The 11,616-nt window shown below is 32.9% G+C and overlaps 2 protein-coding genes across 11 annotated transcripts; both read left to right on the forward strand.

The window, feature by feature from the left end:
* The first annotated feature begins 351 nt into the window (after nucleotides 1-351).
* On the forward strand, nucleotides 352-2,283 carry LOC107918196 (uncharacterized). Its single transcript, XM_016847728.2, has 4 exons — nucleotides 352-930; nucleotides 1,025-1,474; nucleotides 1,554-1,863; nucleotides 1,977-2,283. The coding sequence occupies exons 1-4, from the start codon at nucleotides 532-534 to the stop codon at nucleotides 2,111-2,113; spliced, it is 1,296 nt and encodes a 431-aa protein (XP_016703217.1). The 5' UTR covers nucleotides 352-531; the 3' UTR covers nucleotides 2,114-2,283.
* Nucleotides 2,284-6,897: 4,614 nt separating this feature from the next.
* On the forward strand, nucleotides 6,898-11,152 carry LOC107917949 (EH domain-containing protein 1). 10 transcript variants are annotated; one of them, XM_016847388.2, is made up of 17 exons: nucleotides 6,898-6,966; nucleotides 7,060-7,210; nucleotides 7,280-7,359; nucleotides 7,648-7,716; nucleotides 7,809-7,866; nucleotides 8,046-8,101; nucleotides 8,192-8,234; nucleotides 8,321-8,382; nucleotides 8,670-8,783; nucleotides 8,897-8,999; nucleotides 9,097-9,146; nucleotides 9,350-9,478; nucleotides 9,562-9,813; nucleotides 9,932-10,011; nucleotides 10,154-10,280; nucleotides 10,379-10,522; nucleotides 10,662-11,152. In XM_016847388.2, exons 2-17 carry the CDS (start codon nucleotides 7,126-7,128, stop codon nucleotides 10,845-10,847), a joined length of 1,638 nt encoding a protein of 545 aa, XP_016702877.1. In that variant the 5' UTR covers nucleotides 6,898-6,966; nucleotides 7,060-7,125; the 3' UTR covers nucleotides 10,848-11,152. The 10 variants fall into 10 exon arrangements, with proteins under 10 accessions (XP_016702877.1, XP_040932203.1, XP_040932214.1 ...); XM_041076269.1 differs by having other exon boundaries at nucleotides 6,908-6,966; nucleotides 7,056-7,210; XM_041076280.1 differs by having other exon boundaries at nucleotides 6,910-6,966; nucleotides 8,049-8,101.
* The last annotated feature ends 464 nt before the right edge of the window (nucleotides 11,153-11,616 follow it).

Here is an 11,616-nt window from a genome sequence, read left to right on the forward strand (position 1 = left end):
AAAAATTTTATGTATTTAAATTCATTAAAGTTATAATATATGAAAATATAAACTGAAATTTTAATAAAAATATGGAAATAAAATAATTTATCATCCTATTTTAATATATGTCAAAAAAGATAAAATCAGGAAAGCAATCAATCAATCAATAGCCCCTACCCAATGACCATATCACAGAGTAGCAAAGGTAACCCCACCTCCAACCAGCTTTATTCCCCCATCTAAACTATTAAAATAATAATCAACTGTTAAATACCTAAATCTGCAATGAACTATCAACACCTATAACTCAAGTCTTAGTATTTAAATATACAAATTATAGTAATAAACAATTAATTGTCTGACTTCCCATGTGGCAGTATCATGTGATGAGATAGATCTTTGCCATCTACAGTGATGGTGATTAGGCTGATTACCTCCTCCATTAATTTTTTAAGTCCCTTCTCCAAGCCGTGACATTGATGATCTGTAAACAACAAAGAACCACTTGATCGTATATGTAATCCAGTGTTTCAAACAAGCCCTTCATTCATGGGGGACAACATGGAACCTTTGGTGGAACGAACTAGGCTTGCAAGAACCATTTCTCACGCACAAGACGAGTTAAAAAGCTTCAGAACATACCTCAGATGGATGTGCGTTGATCAATCCAACATTTGGATGGGTTGTTTGTCTTGGTTTATGTTCATCGTGTTCGGTCTCCTTGTTCCTTTGGTGTCCCACTTTATGTTAGCTTGTTCCACTTGTGATGCTACACATACAAGGCCTTATGATTGGGTGGTTCAGCTGTCGTTAAGCAGTGTCTCGGCCTTGTCTTTCGTTTGTTTGACGAGGTTCGTGAAAAAACATGGTCTGAGGAGGTTCTTGTTCCTTGATAAGCTTTGTGATGAAAGTGAGACTGTTAGGAAACAATACACTGTTCAGCTCAATGTATGTTTTTTTTTTCTTCCTAAAAAATTTCTGCTGCCATGCCTGTTCTTTTAAATTGGAAGTTTATGGATGTTCTTTAATCCAATATATGCAGAGGTCACTGAAGATTGTGTCATTTTTTGTCCTGCCGTGTTTCATAGCTGAGACTGCATACAAAGTATGGTGGTATGCCTCTGGTGCTTCCCAAATTCCTTTCTTAGGCATTGTGTGGTTGAGTGACACAGTAGCCTGTGTCATGGAGTTATGTTCCTGGCTCTACCGAACCACGGTCTTCTTCCTCGTGTGTGTCCTGTTTCGCCTCATCTGCAATCTCCAGGTTCTCCGGCTCCACGATTTCGCCAAAGTTTTCAATGTCGATTCCGATGTGGGTTCGGTGTTGCGCGAACACCTCAGGATCAGGCGGCAATTGCGGATCATTAGCCATAGGTATCGAGCATTTATAGTATGGTGCCTCATCTTGGTGACTTTCAGCCAATTCACTTCATTGCTTATCACTACAAAGAGTAATTCTCGATTGAATATTTACAAAGCTGGAGAGCTTGCTGTAAGTTTGCGATCGAAAAAATCAAACATAACCGTATTCGATTAACATAGATGATTTATCTGTTTCATTTTTGTTGCAGTTGTGCTCTATAACTCTTCTCACAGGACTCTGTATATTGCTTCGAAGTGCAACAAAGATAACACACAAAGCACAATCAGTTACATCCCTTGCTTCAAAGTGGCATGTTTGTGCAACACTAGATTCCTTTGATGAAGGCGAGACCCCGAGGACTCCGGCCATCCATGACCAACAAGTGTTACAACACGTGGGTGTAAATGGTGAATCTGAAGGTGACGATCCGGGTGAAGAAGAGGACGAGTTGGATAACTGCAAGCTGATCCCAGCATATGCTTATAGTACCATTTCATACCACAAGAGACAAGCTCTAGGTAATATATTTTATGTCACTTTTTTAATAAATAAAAAAGAAGAAGAAGAAGAAGCTGAATGTGTTGGTTTTAGTATCGGTGTTGATTTGCATTGATGGTTGCTTTGATGACAGTGACGTATTTTGAGAAGAATCAAGGTGGGATTACAGTATATGGGATAGCGTTGGATAGGAGCACACTGCACACCATTTTTGGGATTGAGTTATCGCTTGTTCTATGGATACTTGGAAAGACCATTGGTATTTCTTGATTTTCAACTAGATCGATTATTGAATCAAATGCTTTCTTGCACAACTTTTCTAAGATTTTGAGCTCATGGGACAGTTTTACTTTATGGGTTTTATTACTAATCCTCGTATCTTGATATTTGGTAGAAGGAAAATTATTTGATCTGTTTATAAAGGAGTTTTTAGTTCCATATATGAAACTTCTCTATTATTGAAGCTCCTATTAAATTAACACATAAGCTGCAAAACCTGGCTGCCACTATTTGGCTCTTTTGATATATTCAATCAAGCAGTAATATATCTAAACCATATTCACCATTAAACAAAACCAGTCACACTTTTCACTTAAGTTTAATAAATCTGTCAGAAAACTTCGATAAATTACCTTCTTTACTGTACTTTTCAAGTTATCTTCCACTTTCCCCCCTTAACATGGGTATTCATGTCTTCTTCAATTGTAACACATCCATGAGGCCGGGACAGGATATGAGGTATTATTGGACTTAACATACACAATAACATAAAATCGGACCATAAAATTTCATTCAAATAAAAAACATTCATACATATGTATAATGTCCCTTAAATGGGCTTACAAGGCCCTAAGTACGTATCAAAGATGATTTGGGACTAAACAGGAAATTTAAAAACTTTTGAAAAAACTTAGAAAATTTCATCATGAAGCAAGGTTACACGATCGTGTGGACAAATGCTAGGCTATGTTCCAAGCCATTTTGCCACCCTCATAACACATGCACACACATATCTCAATGGCATCCAACATGGCATAAATGAACACTTAATAATCGTAAATATAGCTTATGCACGACATTCTCATAACAACTTACGCATACACAAAGCATCATACTTTATCAAGATTAATCATAACAACTTTCATACCGAGATTATCATTAATACATTTTCACATTTCACCCTTATGCTATAATCTATCCATATGCCAATTATGCCAAAATCAATCATTAAGTACTTAAGTCGTATGCACACAGTCATCTATATCAAACAACATGATCACACCATAAAACATTGGCAAATACACATGAATAATCATATGATCAGCATAAGCCATCATTCATGGCTATATATAAGTTAGACTCATCAAAGATTCTAAGCATATAAATTATAACCCCTAATTATTTTTTTTACAATTTTTAATGATTTTTCAAAATCAGAACAGGGGATTCTGAGATCATTCTGACCCTGTCTCACAAAAATTTAAATATCTTATAATCTGAAATTCTTTTACGTACACCGTTTCTTCTATGTAAAAATAGATTCAATAAGCTCTAATTTAATATTTTATTCATCCTCTAATTCAATTTCCACAATTTTTGGTGAATTTACAAAGTTGGACTACAACTACTGTCCAAAACAGTTTTAGTACAAAAATGATGATAAATAAGCTCATCACACCTTCACCAATCATTTCCACCATCATGGTATAAATACACATTATACAACATAAGCATGGACCCATAATCACAAGGTCATCACAAAATCAAATCATGTTTTCAATTTTCATGTACATTTCCACAATCGTAAAATACATTTATCAAGCACATACTATACATCAAATCCACATTTAACATAATACATATATTTTCGCTCATATACGTATAATCATGAATCAAAATATAACATCACATATCCAATGACCAATTTATCTTATTAAAATAATAAAATAAATATTTTTGGCTTTGAATCTGTGGTCCTGAAACTACTGTTCCGATCTGATCCAAAAACAGGCTGTTACATCAATTGCTTCGGATTCTTAACTTCTAGGTTTGATTCATCCTTTAGGTTCACCCTAATTTAATTGTCTTGTGTCAACCGTATATTAATTCATTGGTTAAGGGTTAAGGTTTAGGGTTAGGTTTAAGTTAGTTTTTGTCTTGATTCGTTGCATTTTGATCCGTAGGAAAATCAACAATTTCAATATTAATGGCTGACGGCCGCCCCCATCAATTTCTTTCTGTTTGTTGTTAAAATTAAGTGAAAATAAATTAGTAATTTGAAGGGCTTAGCATGGAAAAAGAATATGACGTGGATTAATTTAACTAGCTGGACTTGGTGGTAGGAAATGCTGGTATAATAAATTCATATCACATTTAGGTTGGTGTAAAAAATAAAAGATAAACTATTAAAAATATTATTATTCGATGCACTCGTGATAATTTTTATTTTACAAGCGAGATTATAAAACTATCTTATTCTAATGTATTTATGATAGTTTGAAAAACCATTTAATAATAAATTGAGGAAATAATTGCTTATAATTATATATTCGTGTCATGTTTGGATAACTATTATAATTAGTGGGTCTCATTTAATTAAATATAATTATAGTAATTCAATTACACTCTACATGATTTAAATTTAAAAATTATTTTTATATGATTAGTTTTTATTTTTAAATGTTTTGATATAATAAAATAATTCTTAAATTCCCTCTATTAAATTTGCAAAAATTAATTTAACAACACATTAATTATTTTCAAGTGTTGAAAAACTAAAAAAAAAAAACAAGTTTCTAAATATTTTAAACAAATTATAACTGTCTTTGTGTACTCCTAAGTTCAGGCCTTTAAAAAACAATCTCTAAGCTAAGTCTCAAGATCTCTCAAAGAGAATCTAACAAAGCTTTTAAGAAAAGTATGGTATTGATACATTCAAAGTCAGTAGCCACAAGGCGCGTTTGAGAACAAGATGGTCACGATACATGTTCTTCTTAGTATTGAGACCTATTCAAAAAAGTATTGAGACTTATACATTGTCTTGACTCTTCAAACTGCATTAAATGTGCAAAACTAATGTCTCCAATGGCTAGAAGCTCCCTCCAATGACTCCAAACTTCTTCAAATCAATGAGAGGGTATAAATCTAGGTCAATAACACTTGAAGAGAGGTACGAAACATATGCAAGCATCAAAGTCAAGAGAAAAACTTTTAATTTTTCATTTCTCATTTTTCTCTTGTGCATAGTTTTTTTTTTTTACTTACTGTAAAATCTTTTCTTACTCTTATATAATTGTATTTATAGCTTCACTCCAAACATATACCTATGAGAGGTTGATTGTTAGTTTGCTAGTCTTCTTTTAGTTGTAAAGATTATACTTAAGGTTTTTGAGGTATAAAACTTTAAGAGGATTAGAGATGTTTATAGTGTTTGATCTAATACCCTAAGTATAGTATATTCGTTTTGTATACTTGTGTTTTTTGAACAAATCGGTTTAATAAAATTTCAATTGATAACATTAATAGTCTTTGTATATTGTCCTCAATGTTTTTACATGCAAAGAAAAATGGAAACAAATATTGACTCATTGGTTATCTAACGTTTAACTAATACTAAACGGTATTATATGGTCGGTTCATAATACAAAAAGACAACTTGGATTGAAATCGATTCCAAAAGAAAAGAACAAATCGTTAAGAAAACTAAATCTAAATCATGCTACTAAACTACAAAGGTTTTTGGATGCGTGTAAGACAACTTAGTTACATCAAACCCCTAAAGTCTTATTTATAGAAATGTTAGCAACTCAAACTAGGTCTTCAATATATCCTAGGTCTTCATGTAAGTTTAATTGTGCAGACGAAAATAACTTTGAAAAGCTGAAAACAAATCATCTACTTTGTACCGTAGTCAAATAATTATAAAAATACTAAAAACAAATCATTTTTTTTTCTTTTTATCTAGCTTAGAATCTATTTTGATGTTGATTTTAATGTAATTGTTAAGAAAATGGAAAAGTATATTTGCTTGTTCTAGTATCTTATTATCTTTACTTTGAATCATTTAATTTAGATATTACTTTTATCAATATTTAATCATTTCATAAATAAGAGCACCATATCCTTATTAATTTCAATAAAATATACATTTTCCTTTCTTTAATAACAAAATCGAATCAATTTCCATCAATATTTTCCACGCATAGCACACCCACCTTTCACAAACCTCTTTGGGTTTTTTCCTTCTCATTAAGGATAAAAATGCCGTTTTAGAAAGTAATACTTGCATTTTTTTTATTTTTTTTATTTTTGAATTCAACGATGAACTATTTTTAGTGATGTTTTCTTTTGAGGGATTTTAGTGATGTTATTACATTATTTTAATATTGGTATACTAAATAAGCTTTTTATTATGATTTTATACTAAGCAGCCAAATGAAGAGGAGCATTTTATTTATTTATTCGACATAGTATTAAAAATATTAATTAATTTTAAAATTAATTAATCCATTCATGGATAAATTCAGAAAATATTTTTAAGGATCGAAATTAAATTATAAATTTTAATAGTCTATATCTTTATAATTTTTAAAAGATTAAATCAAAATTTTATCATTTTTAAGGGGGTTAAAGTGTAATTTTAATTTTATTAATTCAAAATTTTAAAAATTTTAAAAAATTTAAATAAATAATTTTCTATTTTAAGGAGAGTCCAGCCCTACCAACTTCTAAATACGCCACTCAATCTTTCTTAAATCAAATTCTTATTTTAAAAAAGATAAGCTTTTTTATAAGCAGAGAGTTTGTTTGGACATAATGAACTTAATTTAATGTAATTATGTTTTTTATTCAAGCAAGAAAAATGTAATGTAGTTTCATTTTCTTAATTTACTTCAAGTTACTGCAAATCGGCTCTATTTTCATTTTTAACATTTTTCAATAATAACCACTCTTGGCGCGAGTGTTAAGAGAAAGCAACTATTAAAAAACCTATCAGAACGCTGTCGTTCTAAAAACCTTCAAAAAGCCGTTAAAACTCGAAGGGTTTATACGACGACGTATGAACTTCCCCTTTTCGTGGTGTTAAAGCACTCTCTCCCTCGCAGGAAAAAACGCGGACGGTGGTACGGCTACAGCATTGTATTTTTTTTTCCTTTTTCAGTTTTGTTCCATTTTTTGTACTTATTTTCTTTCTCTCTCCACTGTTTCGAAGCCAGCTTCTCTTTTATCGAACGCTTGAAGTAACTCAAAAAAAAAAAACATCTACAGTTTTCTCTTCAGCAATGGAGATTGGGAGCGGTCGGATCGGTTCCTGCTCTAAAGAACACCAGAAAATTTATCAAGAGTGGTTCAACTTCGCTGATTCAGGTACGATTTTAGCTTTACTTTTTGTTCAAATTTTCGTTTTACTAATTTTTAATATCTTCTTTTCGGTAGATAATGATGGACGCATTACTGGAAATGATGCAATCAAGTTTTTTGGTATATCAAATTTATCGCGACCAGATCTCAAGCAGGTCAATATTCTTCTATTTTCATCGTTTTTGGTTATTTTTATTTTTATTTATTTATTTAAGTTCAGCTTAAACTTGAAGTATCTATTAAAAAAAACATAAGGGAAGTTTTAATTGCTTCTGTTACTTGATCGTAATCTCCAAAAGTAAGTCTTTAATTGAATAATTGAAGTTTGATTTTCCGTAAATTTAGTCAAAATCCAAGGGAACTTAGAGTTTGCTTACTGTTCTTGTTTCCTTTATGCTATTTTCTAAATGATTCAGCTACATTCTTGTTTTGATTCCTTAAAGGTGTGGGCGACTGCTGATTCTAAGAGACAGGGATTTCTTGGTTTCAAAGAATTTGTTTTTGCTATGCAGGTTAGGAGTTGCAAGTTTCTTTGGATTACGATATAGTATATATTGCTTATTGATTTCTTCTAATCTGACTTCTTGTTACTTTTAATGCTTAGCTGGTTTCGCTGGCGCAAGAAGGTCATCAAATATCACATGATCTCCTGAATGGTGATGGTATGATGATTTAGCATGTACCTCTTTCTGAATTGCATGGTTTGAATGTTTAATTCGTGCTGAAAACTTTTGAGGTGCATTTATTTATTTAGAAGCTGTTTTTTTGGTTGTTTTGCCAGTACATTTATAGTCTTGCATAATAGTCAGAGCTAATGTTAAGGTATGCTGATATATTGCAGTAGACTTTGAGAATATTAAACCTCCTGTGATGGAAGGCTTAGATACATTAATCATGGTATGTGGCTTCTTTCTTTTACCTTCTTAAACTCTATGTTCCATATGCTTAGCGTCTGGAATTTCTTATCATTTTGCTTGATTTATTCAGAGAAAGAAACAATCTTCAAAGTCAATTAGCCTTGAAAGCAATGGTATGACTTTCTTGTTGTAACCTTTGATGATTAGTTTACTCCGATTTCACTATCATATGTTATTTTTACTAGTTGGGGGCTTGCAGGTAGTTCTTCAAATCAAACATCACCTGCATCTCAATGGTTTTCTTCAAAATCATCAAAGAAGGTTTGTTTTGTCATTTTATAGTTGATCTTCCTTTTCTGCTGATGCTCTTGTTACTACCATTTTAGTCTAGGTATAGGGTTTAGGGTTATAAATAATTCCTTTATTTATATCAAATTCATATTTGTCTCTTTATTTTACTTCCATAACACTTATTTTTTTTAGCTTTGGTATTTGTGTTGTTAATGATGTTAATATCTGTCTAATTCCTTTACTTGATCCTTTTTTAGTTTGTTTTTATTTGTCTGCATCCTTAGCATGTGTAACTAATCCTTTCTTGTGTAGAACAGATATCTTTGTCCTCTGTGACTTCAATTATAGACGGCTTAAAGAGATTGTACCTTCAGAAGTTGAAGCCTTTAGAAGTTGCATATCATTTTAATGATTTTGTATCCCCATTGTTGGTGAGTGAGTTGTAGATCCTACTCAGTTTTAACTATCCTTGACTATGTGCCAAAAGTTCTATTTAACAGCTCTGTAAAGCTAATCAGCTGGTTCTGATTTTCGTTTATTGCAGACAAACAGTGATTTTGATGCCAAACCAATGGTTATGCTTTTGGGTCAATATTCCACTGGGAAAACAACCTTCATTAAACATTTGCTTAAGACTAGTTATCCAGGCAAGTGATCCCCTCCCTCTCACTCTCACTCAGACAAATCACTAATTTAGAAGCCCCCCCTCCTTTTTCATTCATATATTTTTGTTATCATTTTCAGGAGCTCACATTGGACCTGAACCAACGACTGACAGATTTGTTGTTGTTATGGTAATTCAGAATTGCTGTTCTGCAGATCTAGCTTGGAGAGTTTCCATTACTTGGTGGTTTTAAAATCAATTATGGAAATTGAATCTTAATTTTCTGTATACTGTCTATACTGCTTTGTTTGTTATCATTTGATGTTTGCTGTAATTGTGGAATTTTGTTTTGATCTCGCGTGTTATGCACATACTCTCTTTCCCTTTATGCAGTCGGGAACTGATGAAAGAAGTGTTCCAGGGAACACTATCGCTGTCCAGGCAGATATGCCATTCAGTGGCCTCACTACTTTCGGAACTGCATTTTTGTCGAAGTTTGAGTGTTCTCAAATGCCACATCCAGTGAGTTAATTGTTCAATTCTAGTTTGCTGTGATTAATTTTTCTGCTTATATAGAATTTAATACCTTCTTTTCATGTCTGAAGCTGTTGGAGCACGTAACATTTGTAGATACTCCTGGAGTGTTATCAGGAGAAAAACAACGAACACAACGAGCCTATGATTTTACAGGTGTAACGTCATGGTTTGCTGCAAAATGCGATCTTATTCTTCTTCTGTTTGATCCTCACAAGTTAGATGTAAGTGATGAATTCAAGCGCGTGATATATTCTCTGCGTGGTCACGATGATAAGATTCGTGTGGTTTTGAACAAGGCAGATCAAGTTGATACGCAACAAGTAAGCATTTTGGCAGCCATGTTTCTGAACCACTAGTCTTTCTTAGATGCAACTACTGATGGTTGGATTTTCACGTATGGTTGGATTTTCATGTACCCATCTTTGCCTTTTATTGCAGTTGATGAGGGTTTATGGAGCCTTAATGTGGTCACTTGGGAAAGTCCTTAACACCCCAGAGGTTGTGCGTGTGTATATTGGGTAAGCTCTTTCTGCTCGTCAATCTTAATGGCTGAAACAAATGTGTCCAAATGTTCATTGTTGCATATTACTTGAAACTTCTTTTAAACTATGATGCATCTTGGTCTTAAACTTTTTGATGTTAATATCTCATCTTTGGCAGTTCATTCAATGACAAGCCTGTAAATGAAGCTGCAACAGGACCAATTGGGAAAGAGTTGTTCGAAAAAGAACAAGAGGACCTTCTTTCCGACCTGAAAGACATTCCAAAGAAGGCTTGTGATCGTCGAGTAAGTTCATTGTACTAATTTTCCTGTGAAAAGAAATGAAGTTTTCTAAAAAAAAGATACGTGTTAAGGAGAAGTTTCGGTACTTTGTTTACCTGCAGATAAATGAGTTTGTGAAGCGTGCTAGAGCTGCCAAGATACATGCTTATATCATCGCTCACCTTAAGAAGGAAATGCCTGCTATGATTGGGAAAGCAAAAACTCAACAGAGACTGATCGATAATTTGGAAGGCGAATTTGGAAAAGTATTCTCTCTTCTCTATTGTGTGTGTGCGCGTGTGCATGCGTGTGCGTGCATGTATCAGTGCTTGCAAGTTTACATTGAATATTAAATTTGTTTATCATGCATCAATTTCTTATGCAAAAAATCTGTTTGTTATATAGGTTCAAAGAGATCATCACCTACCACCAGGGGATTTTCCAAATGTGGAACATTTTAAGGAGATTTTGTCTGGTTACAACTTCGACAAATTCGAGAAGCTAAAACCTAAAATGATTCAAGCTGTTGATGACATGTTGGGTTATGATATCCCTGAACTTTTGAAGACATTCAGGAATCCCTATGACTAACGACTGCTACAAATTTCTTATACCGAACATGATGCTCAATATTTGATTCGATTAACGACAATATCTCAATTCTACATTAGCAATCTTTAGCCAGATTTGTTGTAGATTATATCTTGTATTAGGTCCTAGAGCTGCTGTTCTTGGCGAGTTTTATGTTTCGACTTTTCTTAAACATGTAAAAAACGATGATCCTTAAACTAAGCTGATAGCTTTACGACATAGTTATGGGATCAAAGATTTTGTGGGTCTGATACTCACACCTTAAACTACCACTAGAAGTGCAATAAAAGTTAAATTTTCTTAAATGTTTTGTAATTGATATAGTTTTTGAGGATTTTTATTCTTCTATTGGAAGTCTTACGGTCCTTCGAATTGTCCTCGTATCAGATTGCGACCATGATTTTGAAAGAAAAAGTGTAAAAATATGTGCTAGAAGAAGCCAATCTTTTTCTTTTGGAAAATTTGCATTCTTATTGAGAGGCATAACCTTAACATGTCTCCAGTAATGGTTTTGTTTTCCGACTATTGAAAATTATGGTGGATTAACAAAGTAAGAGTGTATTTTGTGCCTGAACAGGTGCAATCAACTAGCTGAGGTAGAGCTCTTTTTTTGTTGAGGGTTACAAACTTTCAACAAGTTTAGTATTATTTTCGATTGGGGTTTATCTTTCTACTTTACAGGAAGTCTCGTTGATTTTACAGAATGCTTAAATAGTTAGAATCATGTGCGTAGTAGACTTGTTGAGGGTCTAACCCTTCAACAAAGAAG

The sequence above is a fragment of the Gossypium hirsutum genome, chromosome A01 (genome assembly GCF_007990345.1).
Source record: "Gossypium hirsutum isolate 1008001.06 chromosome A01, Gossypium_hirsutum_v2.1, whole genome shotgun sequence".
Lineage (NCBI taxonomy): Eukaryota > Viridiplantae > Streptophyta > Magnoliopsida > Malvales > Malvaceae > Gossypium > Gossypium hirsutum.

Coding starts and splice junctions, on each gene's coding strand:
- LOC107918196 (XM_016847728.2), top strand. CDS start 532: ATGGGGGACAACATGGAACCTTTGGTGGAACGAACTAGGCTTGCAAGA. Junction 1,475..1,553: donor ACAAAGCTGGAGAGCTTGCT/GTAAGTTTGCGA, acceptor TTTTTGTTGCAG/TTGTGCTCTATAACTCTTCT. Junction 1,864..1,976: donor CCACAAGAGACAAGCTCTAG/GTAATATATTTT, acceptor CTTTGATGACAG/TGACGTATTTTGAGAAGAAT.
- LOC107917949 (XM_016847388.2), top strand. CDS start 7,126: ATGGAGATTGGGAGCGGTCGGATCGGTTCCTGCTCTAAAGAACACCAG. Junction 7,211..7,279: donor GTTCAACTTCGCTGATTCAG/GTACGATTTTAG, acceptor TCTTTTCGGTAG/ATAATGATGGACGCATTACT. Junction 7,867..8,045: donor TGATCTCCTGAATGGTGATG/GTATGATGATTT, acceptor GATATATTGCAG/TAGACTTTGAGAATATTAAA.